This window comes from Saccopteryx bilineata, chromosome 2 (assembly GCF_036850765.1).
Source record: "Saccopteryx bilineata isolate mSacBil1 chromosome 2, mSacBil1_pri_phased_curated, whole genome shotgun sequence".
Classification (NCBI taxonomy): Eukaryota; Metazoa; Chordata; class Mammalia; order Chiroptera; family Emballonuridae; genus Saccopteryx; species Saccopteryx bilineata.
In genome coordinates, this window is record NC_089491.1 from 107,513,127 (window position 1) to 107,541,002 (window position 27,876).

Here is a 27,876-nt window from a genome sequence, read left to right on the forward strand (position 1 = left end):
ATAAAAGACTTAAAAATATGCATTTGAATATATAGTAAGAACATAAAAAAAGGACACTGTAAGCTAGGAAAGAGGCATGGAATGAGAAGATCATTTTTCTTTAAGGCTAAGTTATGCAAACAGTTCTCTGATAAAAATGAATGGGCAATGTGACAGGAATAATAATTGGCTAAGAGAGAGAGAGAGAGAAGAGATCCTTTGCATCAGTCTGAATTGACAGCATCTACCTGACTGAAGTAATGAAGCACTTCAACCTAATTGAAACTTTCTAAGTTCCCTCTCACCTTCAAAACTTAGATTCTTGTGGGATTTAATCTGAAGGCTATGGAAATACAAAGGCAGATTTTGTTACGCCTAAGGAAAGGTTAGAATTGCACTCAAATTCACATGGTCCTCCTTGTTGATAAAACAGACCTACTTTTTCTTCCAGAGAAAAGATGTCTTATGAAATCTTTTCATATAAAAATGTTGCACTTTTGATGTCTTACTTCTCACATTCTGTAATTACACCTGGCATATCGCTTTCAAAAGTTAAATGAGATTTAGTGCATTTTCAGGACTGGGCGTTTTAATGAGTTAGCATCTCTGCAGACTGAGACAAGTGACATTTGTGGCTGCGCATGCCAGATAATTTCTCTGAGAGTTGTGATAACGATGCAGATGTTTTTCTTTGTAGGGATCTTCCAACAGTATCTCTAATGAAAACACATGTCTGTTTTCTCACAAAAAATAAGTAATTTTTAAAAACAACAATAAAAAAATCAGATGCTTTCGCCCTAAGACGGCAAATGTTAACAGTCCGTTATTTTCCCCCGTTGTTTTCGGTGTGTTCTGTTGCTGCAGTAAAGTGATCTTTGTCTTTTACTTTTTTTTTTCTGGTCTTGATATAAAACCAGATTTCACAAAATCTTAATCAGGTGCAAGTAGAGTTGGTATATTCAGAGCAGAGGGGTCATAATTAGAGCAGGGGGGTCAAACCTTGTGAAGTGACTCTTAAAATTGATTTGCCAGGTCATTGTGAGTCTTATGTCTAGGTAAACTAAATTGGCTTCAACAAAGAAATAAATACAGTTGCTAAAAGCATTATGTCCTTAAACTTATGAATGTAACTTTGTCTTTTGAGATTTACATAGATGAAAATAATGAAAGATCTGTGTAAATAATATTCCACAAATATTTTTTAAATTGTATAAGACATATATTTAACAAATCAGTTTATAATGTGAAATTTTGCAAAAATGCAGCCGAGATTTTTGTAAAACTAAACTCTAGATATATTTTGGGGTATAAGAGGATGTTTTCTTAAGATTCCAAAAACAATCCTTTTATCAGTTAGCTTTAAAAAAATAATATCCACTAGATGTGAACAAAAGATGTTACTTACCTAGATCTTTAGTATTTTGTAGTAGGAACATTTAACATGAGGGATAATCTTAAAAAATTTTTAAGTGTGCAATACAGTTTTATTGACTATAGGTACAGTGCTGTACAGCAGAACTCTAGAACTTGTTTATCTTGCTCAATTGAAATATTATGCCCACTGTTTAGTAACTGCCCATTCCCACAACTCCTAGCAACCACCATTCCACTCTTAGAATCTATTAGTTTGATTATTTTAGACATCTCACATCAGTGGAATCATGCAGTATTTGTCTTCCTGTGACTGGCTTATTTCACTTAGCATAAACAAAAGATACATGTTGGTGAGGATGTGGAGAAATTGCAACCTTTGCACACTGCTAGTGGGAATGCAAAATGGTACTGGTGTGCCCTGGACAGTTGGCTCAGCGGTAGAGCATTGGCCCAGCATGTGTAAGTACCAGGTTCGATTCCGGGCCAGGGCACACAGGAGAACTGCCCATCTGCTTCTCCACCCTTCTCTCTCTCCTTTCTCTCTCTCTCTCTCTTCCCCTCCTGTAGCCAAGGCTCCATTGGAGCAATATTGGCCTCGGTGCTGAGGATGACTCCATGGCCTCTGCCTCAGGCTCTAGAATGACTCCCATTGCAGCAGAGCAACGCCCCAAAGGAGCCAAGCATCGCCCTTTAGTGGGCATGCCGATAGATCCCGGTCAGGTGCATGCGAGTGTCTGTCTGTTTTCCTCCCCCAGGTTTCTCACTTCAGAAAAAAAAAAAAGGTATAGCTGTTATAGAAAAACCAGTATGGAGTTTCCAGAATTTGAGGATACTTCTGTGTATTTATCCAAAAGAATTGAAATCAGGATCTTAAAGAGATAGTAGCACTTACTCTATTCTTTTTTTTTCTCTTACAATATTATTTTGTGTTGGTTTCAGGTATACAGTATAATAGTTAAATAAATATATATTTTGCAAAGCATTTCCCCAATATTAACAGCACCCACCTGGCACCACACGTATATATTGCATTATTATTGACTATGTTCCCTGTGCTGTACTTACATTCCTCACTTACCCTTTTCTTGAACATTATGCATACCCCAAAAGTCATGACAACTTTATTTCTGAAACTCACTGCAAGCCTAACCCACACCACCAGACAGGGTAAGGAATGGGGTTAGGATAAGAGATGTTTGTTGTACCCATTCTTTGGTTGTAAAACAATAGTCTTTTAAACTTATTTATCTGTGTTAAGAAGACTAAGTCAAGTGCCACATCAGATGGGCCACATAAAAATATTCACATTTTCAAACTTACTTCCCACACCGTGGGCATTATTATGAACTCCTGTTCTCTCCTTGGGAGACTGGACCATCATTAGTGTTAAGACATATAAGTAAACACCTCATCAAAATAGAAGGGGAAGGGACCCAAGCAATGTGGATAATTCAAACCAAAGAAAATCTGTCATTAGTAGCAGTTTGGTTATGTGTCTGGACACTCGTGGGTAGGTGATTTTGTTCTCTCTCTTATCTTTGAGAGCATACACTCACTGACTGCCCTTTTGTATGAGAAACCTTGGAACATTTATAAGCTTCACCTTGAGGAACAAAGTATGCTTAATTATGTTTATTTACTTGCTCTAGTTCAATTACCTTTTTTAATCATCAAGAAAATGGAAAACAAAGTCATTATTTCTAAATGTCTATTTAGCCCTAGAATGAATGAACTTGAAATACAGCTCTAACAGACATCTCCATTACACCAGCAGTTTTAAAATCCCCTTCCTTTTCTCCCTCTTTCTTTTTATCAAACCTGTGCATTTTAAAGGTTAAGGGTCATCTTTGACCACAAATTAGAACTTAGTGATTATTATATAGTCATAACAGGTACTTTATGAGATTAATTATACAGAGCCAAGCCTGATGCCTTGAACATAAGTTGAATTTAACAGAACACATGAGAAAAGATGAAATGAAAAACTCCTCTTTGTAAAGTCTATAGTCCGGTGCTTTCATAATAATGATCCAGGACAGTGTCAGGAAAAGCTAGCCCATTCTGATATTTTTCATTCTGTAGCTTCTTAAATGAATTATCTTTATACAGTCAATCCTCATTCATTCATGAATTCTGTATTTGTGAATTCACCTACTTACTAAAATTTATTTTGGGGTCATTCTTTATTTAATATGTGTAGATCTGTGAAAACTTTGAGTCACCCAATGAGCACCCTCATTTTTTAATCATCTTTTCATTAACTACATTATGGCACATTTATAAGATTAACTATGATAGTACCATTAAAATAATATAGAAGGTATTTAATACATGTAGGAAATATTCCCAATAGTCAAGTGAAAAAATCAGATTATAAAAAGTATATAATGACTGACTTGATATTGATTTTTAAAAACATCAATAAATAAAACAGACAAGGCATAAATCCCCACCCCAAAATACATATATGTATATATATTTTTGAGAGAGAAAAAGACAGACAGAGAGGAAGGGAGAGAGATGGGAAGCATCAACTCACAGTTGTGGCACTTTAGTTGTTCATTGACTTTTTCATATGTGCCATGACCAGGGGTCTCCAGCTGAGCACACTGACTCCTTGCTCAAGCCAGCATCTTTGGGCTTCAAGCCAGCGACTTCTGGACTCAAGCAAGCCACCATCGGGCCATGTCTATGATCCCATGCTCAAGCTGGCAACCCCACACTCAAGCCAGTGACCACAGGGTTTGGAACCTGGGTCCTCAGCATCCCAGGTCAATGTTCTATCTATGGTGCCACCACATGGTCAGGCTTCCCCAAAACATTAACAGTGGTTGATTCCTGGTATGGAATTAATTTTTTTTTAATTTTCTTGTACAGTTCTATATTATACAAATTTTCTATAGTGTATATGAATTACTTTTACTGTCAAATCGCTTATATTTTTTTTGTATTTTCTTTCTCCTGAATATATTTCACTTAAAAAAGAGTATATGAATTTTTAAATTAAATAATATATATGCCTTAGCTCTCTCTATAGGTTAAATATAAGACCAAGGCTCAGCTTATAAGTTACATTAATAGATGTGGGAGCTTATCAAGAACATTTCTTCTTCTCACTTTAAATTTCTCCTGGAGGACTACATATACACAAAGGGCTTCATTTCCCAACTAAATAACCCACAAAGTGTATCTTATAGCCTGTATTCTTCTGATTTTAGACCTGTGTATCTGGCTGAACACTGAACATTATTGGAAACCACAAGACAACTCAACATTATCTAAAGTCAAATTTATTATCCCACATCTCTGCCCACATGACCAAACTGATTGTCTTCCCATCTTTGTCACCCAAAGTTTAGCATTACCAAGTTCTGTTCAGTTTACTCCTTAATCGAATTCACTAGTTTGCTCTGGATTTATCCAACCTATCCTGCTTACCAAACTAAAACTATCTCCTTTCAACCTTAATCCATTCATGTCCTACATATTGTGTGGGACATACTTAATCTAAAATTTTATCATTGTTTGTCTGAAATGCAAATTTAATTTTGCATCCTGTACTTTTACTGCTACCTCTGGCAACCTTATTATTAGCTATAATAATTTTAATTCAATCAGTGAAATATTCAGGTTGGTTCTTAATAAGGGAGCTAAATTTTTCTCATGTTCACCGTTTAGTTGACATGACTCATGTGACAATGACATTATACACTTAATTGTCCCAAAATGATTGATTCATCTTCCAGATAAGACATTTTAAGAAGTAGAAAATGATTTTACAACTCTCTCAGACTTTTAACTGTACTGGTAATCTTAACTCTGCTGAGCCGATATCCCAGCACATTGATATCCTTCAGGAAATGTCATATTATCCTTATCCAATCAGTAGAAAAGAGTCTGATTTAGGCTCCAAACTTTGTTTGAATTTTACCCAAAATAAGCAAATACAGAAAATCCAGTTCTTCTGAATGGTGCTATACTAATCAGAAATGACATCTTTCTGAAATTTTCCTTAGGCATTTCACAGGGCACTCTGGCTGTATAACAAGGACAGGATGGGAACAGCTGCCTGAAGGGAATCCTTTTTTAGACAAGCTCAAGGAAAAATAATTCTCCCTGGTGGTTTGGCCACCAACTGCGTGGACTCTGTATAAATGCTGTTATTTGTGATCTCACTTTTTCTTGCAGTTATTAAAAGGTTTGCACAAAATATTTAGTTTGTACTACCTTATGAAAGTTATATGTATTAACCTACTAGGAAATATATATAGACCAGTTATTAAAATAAGTAGAGAAATCAGTGATTAATAGCACAGTTTCAAAAATTATAGTCATTCTTCAGTTTTATAGCATCACAACTATTCTGCTTTTATAACAGAATAATTAGTTGTGAAAGTATAAAACTGAACAAAGTATTTTCTGTTTTCTTTGAAAAATTAAGTATATGGCATGTCTTTTTAATTCATATAAATAACTTCTGAAAATTTCAGAGCTGATAGACATTCTGAGGACTGTTATGTAATATATCAATAGTACTGATGTTTCTCTACTGAGTACCCACATAACCAAAAACAAATGAAATATGCAATATATTGTCATTTGTGAGGGGATGTTAAATCCACTTTGTTCAATGATTCCAAAATAACTTCCTCGAGGGTCCTCTCATCCTTCCCACATCATTTAAGAGGTAGGACAATAAAGAACTTTGTTCATATGCCCTTTTCATTAGAGTTAACTTATAAACAGCATTTCAGAAAAAGCCATAGTTCCTTTGTAACTTCGCTAGGCAGATGGGTAGATATTTAAAGGCATACTTTGTCCAAAATGTTCTTCATATTCATTTAAATATAAGCATTGGAGATCACTTGCAATTTGAGACTGTATTTTTTTACAGTCTAGTAATACCATTTTTACATAAAATCACTAGGACATGAGATTGGTCAAAAATTACAGACCCTTTAAATTCTACCTTCTACTGCTATAGTAGACTTAATACCTTTTAAAGCAAATCATAAATGGCATTTATCACATTGCAGCAGAAAGTCTGATTCATATAGTTAACCTTGGAAATGCACATATAGGCTATGAGAGGTAGATTGAGGTTTCAGTACTATAAAGATGGTATAGAAGAACACTTTGGTTGTTTCCATGTCTTGCCACCATGAATAATGCTGCAGTGAACATAGGGGTGCATGTGTCTTTGCAAATAAATGTTTTCAAATTTTTGGGTAGATACCCAGAAGAGAGGTTGCTGGGGAATATGGAAACTCTAGTCTTAATTTTTTTGAGGTACTGCCAGACTGCTTTTCATAGTGGCTGTACCAGTTTATATTCCCACCAGCAGTGATTGAGGGTTCTTTTTTTGCCCCAACCTCTCCAACACTACTTGTCTCATTGGTAATAAGCATTCTGACAGCCATGTGGTAGTATCTCTTTGTAATTTTAAATTGTATATATTTTCCTAATAGCTAGTGAAGTTGAGCATCTTTTCATATATCTGTTGGCCATTTGTATGTCTTTTGGAAAGAGTATTTATTCAAGATCTTTGCCCATTTTTAAAACGAATTGTTTGTTTAATGTGGAGTTGTAAGAGTTCTTTATGTATTTTGGATATTAACCCCTTGTCAGACCTGTTGTTTGCAAATACCATCTCCCATTTGATTGGATGCCTTTCTGTTCTGTTGGCAGTTTCTTTGCTGTGCAGAAGCTATTTAGTTTGATTTATTTTTGCCTTTACTTCTCTTGCCCTTGGTGTCAATTCTTAAAATGTTCTCTATGGTCAAGACCCATAAATTTATAATCTATGTGTTCTTCTATGTAATTTATTGTTTCAGGTCTTATATTTAGGACTTTGATCTATTTTAATTTTTGGTTTTGTTTTGTTCTTTGTATATGGGGGAAAATACTAGTTTAGCTTTATTCTTTTGCATATGGCTTTCCAATTTTCACAGCACCATTAATTGAAGAGGCTTTCTTTTCTCCATTGTATGATTTTGGCTCCTTTATAGAAAACAATTTCCCAACACGTTTGTTTTTTTTCTGGGCTCTCAATCCTGTTCTGTTGGTCTCTCTGTCTGTTTTTCTTCCAATACCATGCTGTTTTTTTTATTTTTATTATTGTCACTTTGTAGTGTTATTTGAAGTCATAAAGTATGATACCTCTGGCTTTTTTCTTTTTTCTCAACATTCCTTTGGCTATTTGGGGCCTTTTGTGGTTCCCTAAAAATCTGATAATATTTTGTTCTAGTTCTTTAACAAATGCCATTAGTATTTAGATGATTGGATATACTGTATGTGGTACATATAAATATATACTACTCAGCTGTAAGAAAAGATGAAATACTGACATTTGTGACAACATGGATGAACCTTGAGACTATCATGCTAAGCAAAATAGGTCACACAGGAAAAGTTAAGAATCATATGATTTCATTAATATGTGGGATATAAAACTGAAAGCAACAAATGAACAAACAAGAAAAACAGATAAAAACTGGTAGACACGGACAACAATGTGGTGGTTACCAGAGGGAAGGGGGAAGAGGGGGATTAGTAAAGATAAAGGGAGTCAAATACATGGTGATGGAAGATGATTTGACTTTGGGTGGTGGGCACACAATGCAATATGAAGATCATGTATCATACAAATGTACACTTGAAACCTATATAATCTTATTAACCAATGTCATCCCACTAAATTTAATTAAAAAATTAAATTACCCCCCCTCCAAAAAAAGATGGTATCACAGCCCTGGTCCAGTAGTGCTCAAGCCCTCCTCTTCATTTTCTCCCTTCTTATTAGGGTGTTACCAACCAAGGAAGCTAGGTGACAGGACCATAACCAAATAGGAAATAAATGACCCCTTGATATTAGCATGGGGAGCACCCACTCTTGTCTACAGCAGATTCTCTGGTAAAACATAGATAGGACCAGATGCTTAAGTGAACCCCAGCTTTTCTTTCAGTATGACTCTGAGATGTTTATTTGGCCTAAGAAGGTAGATTATAAAATGAGAGGAGCAGCTACATTTGCTCCAAAGCAGGTAACCTCCACCTGAGTTCTTATGACATGATGCAGAAAGAGAAGATGTGTATCATGGCTGCTAACCTTTTAAAGACACTATCAGTACCACTAGTAAAATCTGGTTTCTGGGTGATGCCATGAGGATATTGGGGCAATAAGTGAGCAGGTATGCAAAGGTTAACATGTGAGAAGGAGAGCAAAAAATTTTTAGTGAGCATATCACATTGGTTTCAGTTTTCAAAATCAGTATAGTTTTTTTGTTTTAGTTGTAAGTAATGCCATCCTCTGAATGAATAATAAAATAAGACCCTTACCTATGCTGTCTGTAAGAGATTCACTTTAGTTTGAAAGACACAGATAGACTGAAGGTAAAAGAATGAAAAAAGATTGCATAGAAATGGAAACAAACAAACAAAAAACTGGTATAGCAATACTTCTCCTAGACAAAACAGACTTTAAAATTAAGGCTACATAAGAAGAGACAAAGAAGGACCCAAAGAAACTCAAAACACTAAAGCAAAAACACATCCACATGTTCATCACAGAATTATTCACAATAGCCAAAATATGGAAGCAAACTAAGGGTCCATCAAGAGGTGCCTGGATAAAGAAGTGTATACAACGGAATATGACTCAGACATAAACAGAATGAAATTTTGCCATCTGCAATGACATAGATGGACCTAGAAGGTATAATGCTGAGTGAAATAAGTCAAAAAAAGGAAGATAAATGTCATATGATTTCACTTATATGTGGAATCTAAAAAAAAGAAAAACAACTCATAGATACAGAGAACATTCTGATGGTTGCCAGATGGGAAGGAATTTAGGGGGATGGGTAAAAAGGGAGAAGTGATTAAGAAGTATTAAATAGTAGTTACAGAATTGTCACAGGGATGTAAATTACAACATAGGGAATATAGTTAATATTTGAGTAACTATGTATGGTGCTAGGTGGGTACTTGATTTTTTCAAGTAGGTGATCACTCAGTAAGTTATATAATGTCCAATCACTGGGGTGTACACCTGAAACTAACATAATATTGTATATGAACTGTAATTGAAAACTGAAAAGTTATTTAAAGTAAAAAAAAAAATAAACACAACAAGTAATGCCATTTTATTGTGATGACTTAGTTCTCCGACGTATCCTATCTGAATAGAATTGGAGTAGGATACGGTAGTACGACTGATTTTATTTCATGAAGACAGTACTGTATCAGCAATATTAATTGATGTTTTTTCTTCAGTGCTGAAAGGACGTGCTGGCCATAGGCATTTACTCTACTCTGCATCACGTGGTTGAAAATAATGGGAAGGAAGAACCGCCTAAAACAGGGGTCCCCAAACTTTTTACACAGGGGGCCAGTTCACTGTCCCTCAGACCGTTGGAGGGCCGGACTATAAAAAAAACTATGAACAAATCCCTATGCACACTGCATATATCTTATTTTAAAGTAAAAAAACAAAACGGGAACCAATACAATATTTAAAATAAAGACCAAGTAAATTTAATTCAACAAACTGACCAGTATTTCAATGGGAACTATGCTCCTCTCACTGACCACCAATGAAAGAGGTGCCCCTTCCGGAAGTGCGGCGGGGGCCGGATAAATGGCCTTAGGGGGCCGCATGCCGCCCGCAGGCCGTAGTTTGGGGACCCCTGGCCTAAAAGATCTTTTGGGTCCTTTGTGACTAAAAATTGTAGAGTCCATTTGTCTTTTCCTTCCCAGTGTGAGAAAATAGTACTTCTACTTGGCACAGCTGCCACTGAACAGAGTATGAGTGCTTTCTCTTTAAGTCCATGGCCTATTTCTGGAAGGAGAGTCAGTTACTGTATTTATTTTAACAGTAATATCACCAAATGTCCTCTTTAATGACTGTATCCTCTCTTGTAAATCATTTCATACTAATAGAGATGTACTGTCCTTGGCTTCTTTATACCCATCAATATTTTTCTTGTCCAGTGTGGCATGTTATCATCAAAGTAGATGGCCATATAAAGAGATGTTGAAAAGATTTTATTACTCTGGAAATTTTAGCTTCATCGATTTTCTCAGGATTGATTTGATCCTTGATGGTCTTCCTGTAGAAGACAGGACTTGAAACCAGTATGTGCCATTTAATGTTTTTTTTTTTTTTCTTTTTAGAAATAGTAGTTGGTTCTAAACATTAAATTCCATATCTTAAAACTTTTAGTTTATAGGAATTCTAACACTGAAGTTTTGAACAGAATGTTTCCATAGTCACTAAAGCATATGGAAACTATATTTGAGAAATACATGGAAGTTATAGCTTTAAATATATAAATTTTTTTTACGACTGCTATTTTTCCAAAAGGGAAGACAAACTCAAGGCAAAATTTAGATGTTTTTGAAATATACCTTCCTTAATAGATGAACCAGTTTTTAATTGATCTGGAATTATTTCTACTAAACCTCCTAAATATAAGTAGACTGCATATGCAATGACTTAAGCTCTATTCGTTTTATTCTAGTCATATCAAGGGCAGTTATGTACAGTCACATCAAGACACTTGATTTTTGCATGACTGGTCTTCATTCCACTAAACGCAGTAAAATTTAGAGCTGCAAATTCATTTTAGATAGCTTCCTTGCTCTAAAACCTGCTTTCAGAAAACGTGTTGTGTTCTTATTATATTATGCTAAAAAAACTTTAAGACATAATTTTGTGAATGTTGTCCAACCAGTCAAGTTGACAGTGTAATTATAAAAGGATGGGGTGGGGCTTAATCTTTACTTTTGTTATGAAAATATTTAAATATTTTAAAGTTAAGTACCATATTACATAACTTTTCTTTTACTCTTCCCTGAGTTTCCAAATCTGAAAAACAAGAACTCCATGAAAAATTATAGATAGATTTAGATATAAACATCAGTCTTAAAACCTTGGTATTTTTAACAAAAAGTACATTTTTGCTTGCTTTTTAATAAAAGCCATAGAGTTAATAAGCCATAATGAATACTACAATGTGGTAGGAGGGGGGCCGTATCATTTTCCTGTTTGGCTATTGTTTTTTATTCATATTTCTCTAATCATTCTGATCATATGTCTTTCCCCTTTTTTCTCTCTTGAGGGAACGTGGTTTAATGTCATTTTCATTTTTCACGATGTTGCTGAAAGGTTTACTTCTTCTTGCTAGTCACTGATAGAGAGGGGTTTATTTATTCCTGATTATAATTCTGTTGACATTTTAGCAGCCAGCCTATTTATAATGAGGCACTACACAATCTTGGGAGCATCCTATGTTTAATAAAGGGTGCTACCATTCATTAAAGTATATCTGCTGCTTGCATATTTACAAAATGTGAGGAATGAGGGCTAATATCATCTTTTTATTATAGGTAACACATTCTTAAATATATATAGGTCTGTGTTTCAGAGCCCTTATTTTTAGTCTCAGTTTCATGATTAAGTTTGTGAAAATTTCATTGATTAAAACTATTTTCTGGTTTTCTTTAAAAGTCAGGCTTATTAAAGGAAGTCAAGTTCATTGAAGGATAGGTTATATGAAGTAATACTCTCCCTTTTCAGCATACATATACTATAGTTCTAAGAGTATTAATAATCACATAAATTCATGTAACCATAACCATTAACAAGATGTAGAACAGTTTCAATGCCCTCCAAAATTCCTCCATTCCTGACAGTCAACTCATTCCTACTCCCTGCTTCTGGCAACCTTTGATCTGTTTTCTTTCCCTGTTATTTGCCATTTCAGAGCATCATGTAACAAAAATCATCATAGAGTATGATGGGTTTTTTTTTAAATAAATTTTTCTTAATGTTAATGGGGTGACATTAATAAATCAGGGTACATATATTCAAAGAAAACATGTCTAGGTTATCTTGTCATTCAATTATGTTTCATACCCATCGCCCAGAGACAGATTGTCCTCCATCACCCTCTTATCTAGTTTTCTTTGTGCCCCTCCCCCTCCCCCAAGCCCTCTCCCTCCTTCCCTCCTGCATCCTCCTTCCCCCCACCCCTGGTAACCACCACACTCTTGTCCATGTCTCTTAGTCTCGTTTTTATGTCCCACCAATGTATGGAATCATGTAGTTCTTGGTTTTTTCTGATTTACTTATTTCACTCCGTATAATGTTATCAAGATCCCACTATTTTGTTGTAAATGATCCGAAGTCATCATTTCTTATGGCCGAGTAGTATTCCATAGTGTATATGTGCCACATCTTCTTTATCCAGTCTTCTATTGAGGGGCTTTTTGGTTGTTTCCATGTCTTGGCCACTGTAAACAGTGCTACAATGAACGTGGGGCTACATGTGTCTTTACGTATCAATGTTTCTGAGGTTTTGGGGTATATACCCAGTAGAAGGATTGCTGGGTCATAAGGTAGTTCTATTTTCAGTTTTTTGAGGAACCACCAGAGTATGGTGGTTTTTACTTAGCAACATGCACTTGAGATTCGTCCACACTGTTGCACGTATGAGCAGTTTGTTCTTTTTTTTATTGCCTAGCAGAATTCTATTGTATTGTTGTATTTCCCTTTGATTATTCTTTCACAGTTGCAAGCTATTTGAGTTGTTTCCAGTACGTGGCAATTATAAATAAAGCTGCATCTCATTTTCATATGAATGTGTATTTGTATTTATCTTTCATATGGAGTTAGAAGTAGATAAGTGAATCTTACAGTAAGTGAAAGTTTAATTTTGCAGAAAACTGTTACCTTGTTTTCTCAAGTGGCTGTGCCATTATCTATTCCAATCAGCAGTATTGAAGAATTCTAGTTGTTCAAGACATTCTTGTCCTTACTGGCTATTGTCAGTATTTTTTAAAATCTAGACACATTCTAATAAGTGTGTAGATGTCCTTAATTATGGTTTTCATTTCAGTTCTTCCCTAGTGACTATGGTGAATGCCTTTTCATATTTGCCACCATATATCTTCCTTGACGGCATGTCTGTTCAAATACTTTACCTGATTTTTAATTGGATTGTTTTTGAGACTGTTCATGTGTTGTGGATATGAGGTCTTGATCAGATATGTGTTTGGCAATTACTTTCTCCCAGTCAACTTGTCTTTTCATTTTCTTAACAATGTTTTTCAGAGTTAGTCTCTCCCTCCCATTTTTTTTAAACTACAGTTTTAGTTTCCCTCATTTGGTTTGTAAGCCCTTGTGTAAACAAACTTACACTAATTCCTAGTTTATTGTCATGAACAAATTATAATAAAACTTTTGAAATTTGATGGGGCTAGAAGATAACTGACTTTAAAGACAGCATGTTTCTGTATGATGTTCACTTGAATAATATAATCAGGAATTCTCTTGGCTGAAAGTAGCAAAAAAAAAAATATCCAACTTTAATAACATACACAAATAGGACTATTTTTTCTTGTTACAAGTTGAGAGAAAGGCAGCTGCCTGCTGGGATTCATTATATCCACACTTAGAACAAGAAGAGAGAAGGGAAAAGATCAGAACTTGTACCAAAGAAGGGGCACTTTCCCAGAGGTCTCTCAGCTACTTCTGTTTGAATTCTCATTGGACAGAACTGGGTCATAGGGCCAGATGCTCAGAGGGGCTGGGGAGGGCAGGCGAGCCTGCCTAGTGTCTGCCTTGCACAGCAATTTTTAAATAACATCAAAATAAGAAAGGTAATACAATTATAAGAGCAGAAGACTTAACAATCAAAATCCAGTTTTAAACTCCAGGCTTTTTCTCACACTTAGCTTGATCAAACATCTAAATTCTAAAGGTATCATTCCAATTGCATCTTAGGCATGGATATAAAAGTAATAATAGAAATATAGTAGCTATTATAATACAAATAATGGTTATGACTTATGAGACCACATACTTTGTCTTCTTTGACAGCTTCTTCAACATAGGGTTTTGCATAGCAGAACAGTAAGATGCATAGATAGTAGGTGATTTAACATCACATAGAAAAAGGATCCAGGAAGGCATCTACAGCCATACCACCCTGAACGCGCCTGATCTCCTTTCATTTCGAAAGCTAAGCAGGGTCGGGCCTGGTTAGTATGTGGTTGGGAGAAAAGGGATCCAGGAGAAGAAACTCATAGAGATTTGTCAAGCCTTACCTACCTTTTTATAGCAATCAGAGTTTTCAAAATCAAGAATGATTCAGTGTAAACTTTATAGTGTGACATTATCTACATAGCCTGCATATACATGTATAAAATAAATCTCAAAAGCAGAAATCCTCTTACGCTAGAATATTAGCTGTTTTTTTCAAACTCTTTCTAAATTGGAATTCTGTTGTAACCTTCATAAGTAAATTAAAGTTAAAGTGAAGCTTTTACTTCATTAGTGTTTGTTCTCTCTGATAAAATTACCATCTAGCAAAGGGAGTCTATTTGCTTTTGGATATAAAGAAAAAGAAAATTTAAATAATTCATTTAAAAAAAATCGGCAACATCTCTTCTATAATGAACATTAGAAGTAGCCATTAATTTTTTTCTTTCATATCTTGGTCCAGGTACCTAACATCCTGACTACAATTTTAGCAGAACAAATAAAAAAATAAACTTTCTGAACCAACTCACTACAATTCTATTGCCTTTACTGAATTAATCTATTATTATAAATTTTCAATAGCTTGAAATATGTTCTAAGTATGCAAAATGCTATTGAATCTGTTAATTATTCAAGGTTCGAAAATTACTGACACTAAAATGTAAGGTAAACCTCTATCAGAGTTTCTATCAGTTATTTGACTTATACAAGAAATTACATCTATCTTAATCAGTGGACTGTGCTTAGAAATGCTGTCCCTGATGTTTGCCAAAAAGTTTGGGAACCCAAAGGATTCTGGGGACTATAAGCCCCACTGTCCCTTGTTGAAGTTCATACAAACATTTTGGGGCTCCAGTGCTGCAATCAGTTAGTGCATGACATTTATACAAACATTTTAAATTTTCCCTTTAAGAAATCTCTCAGGGCCCTGGTCAATTTGCTCAGTGGTAGGGAGTCTACCTAGCATGTGGATGTTCCAGGTTCGATTCCTGATCAGGGCACACAAGAGAAGTGACCATCTGCTTCTCCAGCCCTCCCCTTTTTCACTCTTCCCCTCCCCTCCTACAGCCGTGGCTCAATTGGTTTGAGCAAGTTGGCCTCAGGTGCTGAGGATGGCTCTGAGGACTCTGCCTCAGGTGCTAAAAAAGTGGATCCATTGCTGAGCAAGGGCCCCAGATGGGCAGAGCATTGCCCTGTAGGGGGCTTGCCAAGTGGATCCCTGTCGGGGCGCATGTGGGAGTCTGTCTCTCTGCTTCCCCTCCTCTCCTCCTTAAATTAAAAAAAAAAAAAAGAGAGAGAATGAGAAAAAGAAATCTCTTAGGATATCTGGTAAGATACTTTAGCTCTTCATAACAACTTCTTCAGAATTTTACAAATACTTTTATAATTGTCCTTGTAAAGTAAGATAAGCTAAGATACATTTTATCCCTTAGGAAATGAGAAGCTAAGAAACTTTCATAAGGTGATACAACTAATAGAAATAGAATTATTATCTCCAAGTTTTGACTTGGCTCTATAACCAGACCATTTTATTGAAAAAAAAAAATGGACTGGCAATAATATTGGAATTATTTCACATAATCTTAGAAGATTAAAGTGTTATTTCACTTTCATTTGGGGTGATGAATTTGTTTTTAAAATTGTTGCGTTGTGCATTTAAAGCCACCCCTTCTATAAGGGTAGGCACCATATAAAACCTAGATACCTTTATTCAACATATAATTAACACTTGTGACCTCTGCAAGGTCTATTTCTAAACATGCTGCCAAAATAATAGTGGTCTGATGCTGTCTTAACAGAAGAAAGCCTGATGTGATTGAAAGAGGGAAGATTTTAGTGGCAGTTGGGCATGAATCTCTGTACTGAGTCTACCACGCACTAGCTGTGTGATCCTGGAAGGTGTGTTACCACCTCCATGGCCGTTTCTTGGTGTGGAGTGCCTCAATCATAAATTATGAGAATTGAATGAGCTCATAGATATAAAACGCTTAGCAATACACTTGGCTGAAAATAAGCCCTCATTAAATGCACACCAGAATCATCATAAGTTACTCCAAAGATTATTTATGGAACATTTCCAAGATCCTTTACTCATTACTATGCAAGTTTGTTTTTACAGCTTACTAATTAATTATTGCATATAAGAAGAAAAGATACAATTTGATTCCTTAGTTCAGGGTTTCTTGGTTTAAACACTGTTGACATTCTGGCAGATAATTCTTTCTGGTGGGGGGGGCTACTCTGAACCTTGTGGGATGTTTAGCAACATCCAGGCTTCTACCTACTAGATTCCAATGGCACTAATCTTTTCCCCACCTGTAACAACACAGAATATTTCCAGACATTGGCAAATGTCTCCTGGTGGGAGGTGGGGAGGCAGGAGAGATTTGCTTCCAGTTGAGAACTACAGTTTTTGATCAATTCTTTTTTTTTTTTTTTCTGAAGCTGGAAACGGGGGAGAGACAGTCAGACAGACTCCCGCATGCGCCCGACCGGGATCCACCTGGCACGCCCACCAGGGGCAACGCTCTGCCCACCTGGGGGCGATGCTCTGCCCCTCCGGGGCGTCGCTGTGCCGTGACCAGATCCACTCTAGCGCCTGGGGCAGAGGCCAAGGAGCCATTCCCAGTGCCCGGGCCATCTTTGCTCCAATGGAGCCTCGGCTGCAGGAGGGGAAGAGAAAGACAGAGAGGAAGGGGGGGGGGTGGAGAAGCAAATGGGCACTTCTCCTATGTGCCCTGGCCGGGAATCGAACCCGGGTCCCCCACACACCAGGCCGATGCTCTACCGCTGAGCCAACCGGCCAGGGCCAGATCAATTCTTTGTAAAAGGTGTTGATGAACTTCTAGTCCTAGGAGATTTCTTCCCAAAAGATCTGGGTCAAATAATGTGGGGAATGTTAAATGATGGTAAACATTAGTCCAGTTGTATTAACCGGAGGCTCAAAGTTAGGTCTATTAGTCTAGAACCTGTATACTTTCTACAACATTATTCCCAGTCCAGATTTTACTGCCATTCTTACTATTTCATCTGAATGTTAACATTAACCCATAGTTGATATGTTGCTCTGTGTCACTAGTTTTAAGAATCTCTTACTTTACGTGTCTTTGCTCCTGAATACATTTTTATCTATGAGTTACAAGTATGTCGTTAAGAAACTTTTATAAGGTGACGCACAACTGATAGAAATAGAATATCTCCAAGTGTGTCATTAACAGCTCCCAATACACAAATAAAAGATAGTTCTTCCATTTCTGTGCAATATTAATTTAGAAAACTATTTTCCAAGTGTTACCTAGATTGAAAAAAACTATATATAAGGTAAAAATGATTACCAACAAAGTAGTTTTTATAATATATGTTAAAAAAAATGAGTTTACATATTTGATGAGTATGGATAGCCAGATTAAAAATAAAAGTAATTGATCTTGGGTGGGTGACTCACTGGTGGAGCATCAGCCTGGCATGTGGGTGTCCCAGATTTGATTACTAGTCAGGGTACACAGGGGAAGTTACCATCTGCTTCTCCACCTCTCCCCTTCTCTTTTCTCTCTATCTCTCTCTCCCCTTCCTGTGGTTATAGATCAACTGGAGCAAGTTGGCCCCGATTGCTGAGGATGGCTCTATGGCTCCCTCTCAGGTGCTAAGAACTCTGTTGCTGAGCAATGAATTATGACCCAGATGGGCAGAGCATCGCCCCCTAGTAGGCTTGCTGGTGGATCTTGGTCAGGGCGCATGCCGTAGTCTGTCTCTCCGCCTCCCCTCCTATCTCTGAATAAAAAAGAAAAAGAAAAACTAAAATGAAAGTGATTGACTTCTTTGCCCCAGTCTCCCCTCCCCCCAAAAAAGAGGGAATTTTGGCCCAAATCATCAGGATAATTGATTCAGACCAACTTGACTTTGTGATAGGAAATTTTTATATTTCAATGCAAACATATTGTCCTATCTGCTATGAAAGAATTAATATTCTTAATGTTTTTACACATTCTTTTTTCTTTTATGTGAACATTTTAGGTGTATCAATATATGCATGAAACGATAACGGTGAATGGCTGTCCCGAATTCCGTGCCAGGGCCACTGCAAAGGTGAGGCTTGAGTAACTTTGAAAGTATACTTAACCCCAGTGATCTAGTAATTGATTGTGCGCGTGTATGTTTCAGGTATTCTCGTGTGTACACTGTAAGAGAATTTAGACATCAGTGGCAGCCCAGAGTCTAGAACCAGTACTACTTCCCAGGTAAAAATCCTAATGGAAAATTGAACGTTTCTGCTGCTTCTGTAGCTTAAGAAAAGAGAATGATTTCATGAAACTCACTAAATTTCCATTTGGCACAAGCAAATCTACTGATTCATTGTATGAAATACTACTTGGTTTCCTGACACTTTTCCTCTGATCAAAAAGAGCCTGTTCCCTACTCAATGCATGAAGATTTGTTTCCACAAGTCTAAAGATTTGACTTAAGTTGGTCATTAAGAGAACACCCCTGACACTCACTGGTGTAGGGTCCTGCCATGTCTTCAGCTGAGCCGTGGGTGGCTGAAGGAATGTGAGGCGGTCATAAAGGGAAGGCCTGCCACCTTTTGTGATAGTGACCACATTGGTCTCTAAAACCTTAAATCCAGATGCTGTAGAGACTCTATCCTAGTGGAAATGTTACAGCGATAGGATCATGAAATTATCTGGAAAACATGCCATTAGGATACAGTAGTTTTAAACCAAAGTTGCCAATGTGCTTATCTTATAAATACAGAAATCTTATAATACACACTTGCTTTTTCAAAGCTTTTCTGTCTGTTTTTAACAAACTAAAAGAAATAAGAACTGGTGAAAATAATTAGAATTTTTCATTAAATTTTTTTGTGTGTTTACATCACCTGTTGTGTGGTTTCCTTCCTGATGTCTTAGATTTCATCCTGCAACTGAACACTGCAGATTTGTAAGGTGTGTTTTTTTTTAACCTAAGTAAAAAGAGGGTATTATTGTCATTACATCATGCTTTGCTTGTACTGAAGTGGAACACACACCAGAAAAAAAAAAAATGATCCCTACATGGTTTAATTAAGGGGAAAGTGAATTATGTAGTGTTTTACCATTCTCATTTCTTATTCATGTAGAACAGCAGGATAGCAGCATAATGTTGCAATAGCACAGTACTTTCTGGTTGTTTCTGGGCTGTCTGCATTGCATCCATGTCAGCCATTAAAATCTACGCATGATGACAAGGTTTGCATGAGCCAATGCATGTAGCTAAAAACAAGCCATTATTTCCATATCATTCACTATATATCTCACTAAATGCAGACGTTAGCATAATGCTAAATTGATGTGATAATGTTGTGTGTGGAAAAGAATGTACACTAGTTGGGAATCGATATTTTTATACTGTTGAGTAAATCACTTTCTAGCAGGCATCTAATCAGCTATGGGTACGAAAGGTTAATGGAGGTGAGAACTAAGGAGCAGGCAGAGAATCTTTTCTTGACAGAAACTGCTTTAATGCTGTAATTGTATTTCCATGAGGGGTGGGAACTAATGGTAAGTTGTTTCCTTCAGCTTATTTTTTTTCAATTAATATCTGAATTTTAAAATTAAATTGTGTCCATACTAAATTATATTTTATACACCTAGCATACAACCATAGACTTCTCATTGTGCTTACATCGCTGTCGTAGTTGAAATATTAATGTACAATGTCAGAGGGGAAAAGCCTGTGCCAGAGAAGACCTCTTGAAATAATATGAAATAATAATCTGTTTCAATCTATTACTTTATCATAGCTTTTCTTTTAGGCATCCTCAAAAAAAAAAAAAAAAAAAAAAAAAAAAAAAGAACAAATTTGCTAAACCCGTGGTCTGGCAATATCAAAATCATAGATGTATTTGCCACTATATATACATATAAGTGCTTCTCAGTGTATTGAATAAAAATTTATGAAGGTCTGTGTGCAAGCACCAGGTTAGACTGTGTGTCATGCAAAGAAGTGTAAGCCACCCTTTGGGTGCCGTAATTACCATTTTTACATAATAATTATAGTATATATGACATATGTAGGTAGCATATGGACCCATCCTATTTGGAGTGCAAGAATAGGTGGAATTCCACCTAATTGAGGTAATTGGAAAAGAATTTTTATGGAAAAGGGACAATTTTATCTTAAAGGATAAGGTCTAGAAAGCTGGAAACAGCTGGGCTGGGCTTTCCCAGAGAAAAGGAGTCATAGATGATGTGTGAATGAAGAACGCCCCTCTCTTGTGTTCTTTCCTCCCAGAAGGCTGATCTCCCCACCACTGCAAAGAGTAAGATCAATACTCCTTCCCTCGTTTTATTACCAAATGACCATCTTTTCTTTCAGGCAACAGTTGCAGCTTTTGCTGCTAGTGAAGGCCACTCCCACCCTCGGGTAGTCGAACTGCCAAAGACTGATGAAGGCCTTGGTTTTAACGTGATGGGAGGAAAGGAGCAGAATTCCCCCATCTATATCTCTCGCATCATTCCTGGAGGGGTGGCTGAAAGACATGGAGGCCTCAAAAGAGGAGACCAGCTGCTGTCCGTGAACGGAGTGGTATGTGCATAAAATAACCAGAGGGGTCTCCCTGACACGTTCTCTTTTCTCCTCACTTTGACTCAAGTCGGTGTTGAAATCTTAGAACAAATCATAATTTTGTGTCCAAACAGCTTCCCAAGTATTGGCAGATATTAAACCAACAAAAGCAGTGATTTTTACAGTTTTTATGTCTCCTTTCAGCTTGTTCAGATGTAATTTGTATGAACCAGTTGGGAAACCATCCCAGGTGGTAGAATTTCACCCATATAATACTCTCTCATATAATTAATAATAACATTAACTGAACTAATGATTAGAAGAACATAATAATTTCCAGGTGCTTTTTATTCAAAGTTACTGTAAGCAAATGCATTTTAAAAATAAAGATAAAACTCTTCACCCTATCTATTCTATTTTAATTAAAAAGGAAAGATAATTTTCTGTTTTTTATTTTTATTTTGTCTCTTCTTTTCCAAGTGAGAGGAAGGGAGATAGAGAGTCAGACTCCCACATACTCCCCAACTGGGATCCACTTGGCAACCGCCTACTGGGGCCAAGGCCCTGCCTATCTAGGGCCATCCTTGCAACCAAGCGATTTTTAGCAGCAGAGGTAGAGGCTTCATGGAGCCATCCTCAGTGCCCAGGGCTGATGTGCTCAAACCAATCAAGACGTGGCAGTAGGAAGGGAAGAGAGAGAGAGGGAGAAGGGGAAAGGATAGAGAAGCAGATGGGTGCTTCTCCTGTGTGCCCTGACTGGGAATTGAATATGAGACATCCACATGCTGGGCCAATGCTCTACCATTGAGTCAATGAATGGGCCAGGGCCAGGAAGGATAATTTTAATAAATATAATAATACATATGGAAAAGGATAATGGACAGCTAATTCTTTATGCTACTTGTACAGCTATAATACAATAAAAATGTCAGCCCCCCCACTAATATGTTTGAATATGTTATCTGTTATTCAATATATATTACTTTTCACATGACAATATAGTAAATTAAAATATATAACATTTTAAAGTAAAAGTAAGAACATACTTTTTTTCATAGCCTCGTATTTTTTTTTTGTATTTTTCTAAAGTTGGAAATGGGGAGGTAGTCAGACAGACTCCTGCATGCGCCCAACCGGGATCCACCCGGCATGCCCACCAGGGGGCGATACTCTGCCCATCTGGGCCGTTGCTCTGTTGCAACTAGAGCCATTCTAGCGTCTGAGGCAGAGGCCATAGAGCCATCCTCAGCGCCCGGGCCAACTTTGCTCCAGTGGAGCGTTGGTTGCAGGAGGGGAATAGAGAGACAGAAAGGAAGGAGAGTGGGAGGGGTGGAGAAGCAGATAGGTGCTTCTCCTGTGTGCCCTGGCCGGGAATTGAACCTGGGACTCCTGCACGCCAGTCCGATGCTGTACCACTGAGCCAACCGCCCAGGGCCCATAGCCTCGTATTCTTTGGATGATATTATCTCCTCGTGTAATAGAGTTGCTAAAGGAATACCTTACTATAAAATGAATAGTTTTCTCTCCCAAAGTTCTATTTACATCAACAACAAATAACCTATATTCACACATTTAAAAGTATAAATGGGAACATGTCAATGAATATCTTTCTATTAACCTAAGATCTTTTTCCTGAGAGCTTAAGGTTTTAATAAGCTAGATTTGGGTTTTATTATAGACTAGTGATTTCAGCTTAGACTATCTAAAATAAAATAGAGTTAAAATATAATATTTTATTGGTAACTATGAAGTAAATTGCTCTGTATTTATGTCTTACATTTTATTTCTTTTTATTTCTTACCTGACTAGAACTTTTGTAGAAACCAAAACTATTCATTTACTTTGCTGATCTCTGATGTGCATCAAACTCATCAACCCATGAATATTTTAGATCACTTTAGCATTCCAGTTCTAAAATTACCATTTCATTTACTTTTCTCTATTTTGCAATGCTTTGAAATGAGCTCTTTATTGACCTTTAGATAACTATGACTTTTTCAAAGCATGTTTCAACTGATAATTTCAGAGTCAAACTTTCTAGAAGACTGCTTGGAGAGCTAGGTCATGTAATTTTGTCACAAAGTAATTAATTTGTGCCTAGTGTATGAATTTACAATTTTTCTGAATATATTGGGTAGATCAAAAGAAAGTATAGGTTTTAAAACATGAAAATACAAAAAGGAACAAAAACATATTAATAGTAATTGTAATTATATAACCCAGCAATAAATATATATATATATATATATATATATATATATATATATATATATATATATGAAATCACTTTAATAGATGGTTCACATTTAACTATCTGCCTAGGGAGCTAGAGTCTTTATTTAACCAATACATTTGCAGGGAACACAACTGTAGGCTTTTCATAATTACTCATTCATTTCTTTCATGAGAGTTTATGTGGGAGATTTTTGGTAGGGGCGAGGTGGTGGTTAGGTGATGAAATCAGACACAAAAGACTCTACCACTCAATATCTATATGATTATGGATTAATATCCCCTAAAGTTGAATTTCCTAATCTGAATAAGAGAAGTAGTAACTTGACTGGTGCCGATGAAGTTTAAAATGAGGCAAAATGTCTGTTGAGAACTGTGCAGTTATCATTTGGTCAGACACATCTCTGAACGGTAGGGTGGCTACTGAAGCCGGTTGCAGAGGGCTAGCAGTCCTTCTCTGGTAATGCTAATGCTAGTTATGTTAAAGTAAGTCTTAAAGCAATGTCTGCTACACAGATAGGCGTATTTTAGCAAACATTTATTAGCAAAAGGCATTAACAGATTCATGCAACCTCTTCCATAAGTTTGGTAAAATCATAGTTCTCTGTTTATTCAGATATTCCCATCATTACCTCAGAAAGACTTACTTGCGGCAGATGAAACAACATTCCAAGACCAGGATTTCAGGACCCCTCTATTCAGTATCAGAGAATCAGAAAATCTATTAAATGGACTACTGGGAATAGGAATATTTAGTGATTAAACTTATGCCACAAATCTTATGGTACAGGCCATGGGCTTCCTGACGATTTTGTACCCTATTCATGTAAAGGTGGTGAATGTCTCCAAAAGTCTTTAATATTCCACATACATTAAATGGAACGTTAATTAATTAAGTTGCATTTAGCCTGCTTGTTAATGAGTCCCTAATTTTGCCAATGAGAATCCATTTCTGCCATATTTTTTGCTAACAAGAAAATCATCAGTTTTTCACTGAAATAGGTATAACAAATGCTTTTATAGTGGCCAGCCTCTAATGTGTTGCCTTCTGATACAATGTTTGCTGACCACCTTGGATTGGTTTAAAAAACTCCTAAATGTGATGTTTAAAATACTGCACAACCATATAGTCATACGATATATAATAAATGACCTATTTTAAATTATTTAAAAGTTACATACATTTTAATAGTGTCAAATATTTATCAGTTGTTCATCAAGAGGTCATTTTCCTTCTGTAAATGAGAAAAAACTGTATGACCCATGGGTGTTCCACAATTACACCAGAGTACTTACTCCAAGGCAAAGACCTTGGCTTCTAACACCCACTACAAAAATCTTTTTAGTATAAATAATTCCAGTCAGACAAAAGTATTTAATGAAAAAATTACCCTGTAATGAAAGGACCAAAAAAAGAAAAAAGAAAAAGATTAGCAAATGATCAAATTATTACTATTTACACTTAAAGTACCATTTGGGGAAATTAATAAGGAAGATTTTCAGAACATGCCAATCTAAACTGAGAACAACTTTGGGAAGGATGGGATTTGTAGGGCTGAAACAAACCTTAACTACTTTGGTGCTCTAGGGGAAATTTCCTAATGCCCTACTTAGAAAGAAAAGAAGTTACTTTATGGATTTTTAAACATTTGAAAAGATAAAGCATCTTAGAAGTAAAAACTGGGGGGGGGGAGGTGGCAGAGACTCATAACAGCTCAGTTATCATTGGGAGAATTTTTCTTTTCTATCCCTGCTGCTAAGAGAAATTTCCCATGGGAGTCTTATAAATGAGACATTGAATCACCTCATGCAATTTGACAGAAAATGAAGAGGCCTTTGTGTATGGCTGCTTCTTAAGTCAACCCTCAGTAAACACTTCGGGCTGAATTCTCAATTAAAATTTAACATTAACAGGAGGTCAAAATGTGACAGGTAGAATTTATAGCTTTTTAATGATCTCCTTTTCACCCTTTCGTGCCCAGATGTTTCATCAACAATGTTGAGGAAAGACTAAAAGACTCTATAAAGGCAACACCTATATGGAGCCAGCAGGGGCAGTGAACACATTTAGTAATGGAGTCCAAATATAAAAAAATCTCAATAGCATGGCACCATAGGCCTAATTTAATAAGAATCATGAAGGCCTGCTTGTATACACAGAAAACTAACTACCTATGTGCTGAATTAGGGAAGAAGGCCTAAACATCAAAACCTGTGAGGAAAAAAAAAAATCCTGAGAGATTTCAAGAGGAATATGAGGCACGTTGGGAAAAAGAAAAAGAAACACATGTTAATGTGATTGTAGGGGCCATGAATTCAAATATTGTGCGTAAATATGGAAGGAGATTGGCTCAGCTCTTGAACTGGATATTTCATCCTTATGATGAACAATAAGTTAGTTCAAAGAGGAGCAGTCTTCATATAATGGACATGTTAAAGAAGGGCTTGATCTGTTTGGGATAGAGAAAACATGAGGAGAATGATGGCTGTCTTTAGTTGCCTCCATTGTGTGAGGCACCAAATGGCAGAGCCAAGACCAGTGGGCAAAAGTCACAAGGAAGACAGGTTTCAGCTTATAGCAACAAAGCTTTTAAACATTTAGAGCTCCGTAAGTAGGGAAAGACTGAATCATGAAAGACTATGTGTCCATTGTTTGAGGTCTAATCAGAGACTAGAAGACCAAGGGCAAGAGTAATTTCTTGTAGAGTTGGAACAGTTGGCCAAGGGTCCTTCTGACTCTGTGACTCTGAGTCTGTGTCTTCAGATGAGATTTTGATGAGACTGCCATACGGTCCTTCACACACACACCTCCTTATACAGGTGACTAAACTCCACCTAGTTTCTCTGAGCATTAGTGAGACTTTTTCCTGAACAGAGAGACTGCAAATATACTGTAATATAATACTTACAATATTTTTTATGTATTTAGTACTTCATAGTTTATGAACAGTATTCACACAAGATTCTCTCATTTGTTCCTCAGAATAATCTCATGATATGCGTAGGGATACAGTAGATTTCTCTCTCTCTCTCTTTTTCTCTGTCACTCACACCTACACAGACAAATGGCTACACACAAATGCTCACCCAGATCCACATCCATCTATATACACATGAAGTAAATTTTAGCCTTTATCATGATTAGAACTGGTGCTTACCGAATGTAATAATTTATTATTTAAAAAGTCCATCCCCAGTGGTAGAGCGTCGGCCTGGCATGCGGAAGTCCCGGGTTCGATTCCCGGCCAGGGCACACCGGAGAAGCGCCCATCTGCTTCTCCACCCTTCCCGCTCTCCTTCCTCTCTGTCTCTCTCTCTTCCCCTCCTGCAGCCAAGGCTCCATTGGAGCAAAGTTGGCCCGGGTGCTGAGGATGGCTCTGTGGCCTCTGCCTCAGGCGCTAGAGTGGCTCTGGTCGCAAAAGAGCGATGCCTCAGATGGGCAGAGCATCGCCCCCTGGTGGGTGTGCCGGGTGGATCCCAGTCGGGCACATGCAGGAGTCTGTCTGACTGCCTCCCTGTTTCCAGCTTCAGGGAAAAAAAAATACCAAAAAAAAAAAGTCCATCCCACTGAAATCTGTAAACACTGTTGATTGTACCGATGTCGGTTTTCTGGTTTTAATATTATACAGTAGTTTTACAAGATTTTCATATTGGGGGAGGCTGCGTAAAGTGTGCTTGGGGTCTCCCTATATATAATATATTTAATTTCAACTCCCTGTGTATCTATAACTATTTCCTGATTTTTTTAAAGGGAGAAAGCCTAAAAGAATCAACCTGAAATGTGGTATCCCACTGGCATTGATGGGAAAGAGAGGGCAGGAGGGAAGCAGAAAGCAGAAGACAGAAAGATAAAATAAAATTACAAGAACTTTAAAAAATATGTCATAGAGAAAAGAATCCTTTGTTAGCATTTGAAACTCAAGCATTGTTTTAGAGCATCCTTAGTGGGAACTTTGCAGTTAAATGCACCCAGCTCTGGTTAATCCTAAATAAAGCTGTCGATACAGTGTATGCACAGTGCTAATTGATTTTTAAGCATAACAGATGAATGAGTAAAAAATGCTGGGATGCAATAGAATAAATTGTTTTCCTGGAATCTAGCCTATTCCCATTTTATAAATACCTATGCCAAGTTAAAGGTGACTACTCACAGCCCAAATTATATTTATGCAGAAAGACTGTCAGGTGTGAAATGAGGATGAAAAAAACATTAAAATTCTAGATTTGAGTGCTATGAAGCTATAGCATCTCAGAGAGGAAATGTGTATTAAAACCTTATTTATCTGTTATCTGAACAAAGAAAAAAAATAAAATAAAAAGGTTTTTAAATTACTCTGAAAAACACTAAGAAAATTTGAGCTGCACATTAAAATGCCTGTCCCAGTGACAACGGTGATTTTCTGTTCATTGCCTTGTCTTGAGTCTTAGAACAGTCCCTGCACATAATTGAAGCTCCATATACTTTGTTTTAACTGAAGGCACTGCAGTAAGCACTTGACATAATGAATTTATTATTTCCCCATAATGATCTTTTGTGGTAGATGCTATTATTAACACTTTCATTTACCAATTGAGGAAACTGAGGAAGACAGAGATCAAGTAACTTGCCCACAGTCACACAGCTATGGAATGACAGCTGGGAATTCTAACCCGAAGAGCCTGGCCTTATTCATCATAATTTAAGGGTGAATAAATATCTTAGC

General features: G+C 36.7%; 1 protein-coding gene across 1 annotated transcript in view; it reads left to right on the forward strand.

Moving 5' to 3' along the window:
• Positions 1 to 27,876, forward strand: part of LIN7A (lin-7 homolog A, crumbs cell polarity complex component) — a 143,370-nt gene that overhangs the window by 68,072 nt on the left and 47,422 nt on the right. Inside the window, exons 3-4 of the mRNA XM_066257583.1 lie at positions 18,413 to 18,484; positions 20,753 to 20,962. Coding sequence (XP_066113680.1) covers positions 18,413 to 18,484; positions 20,753 to 20,962 — 282 coding nt within the window. The remainder of the gene's footprint in view (positions 1 to 18,412; positions 18,485 to 20,752; positions 20,963 to 27,876) is intronic.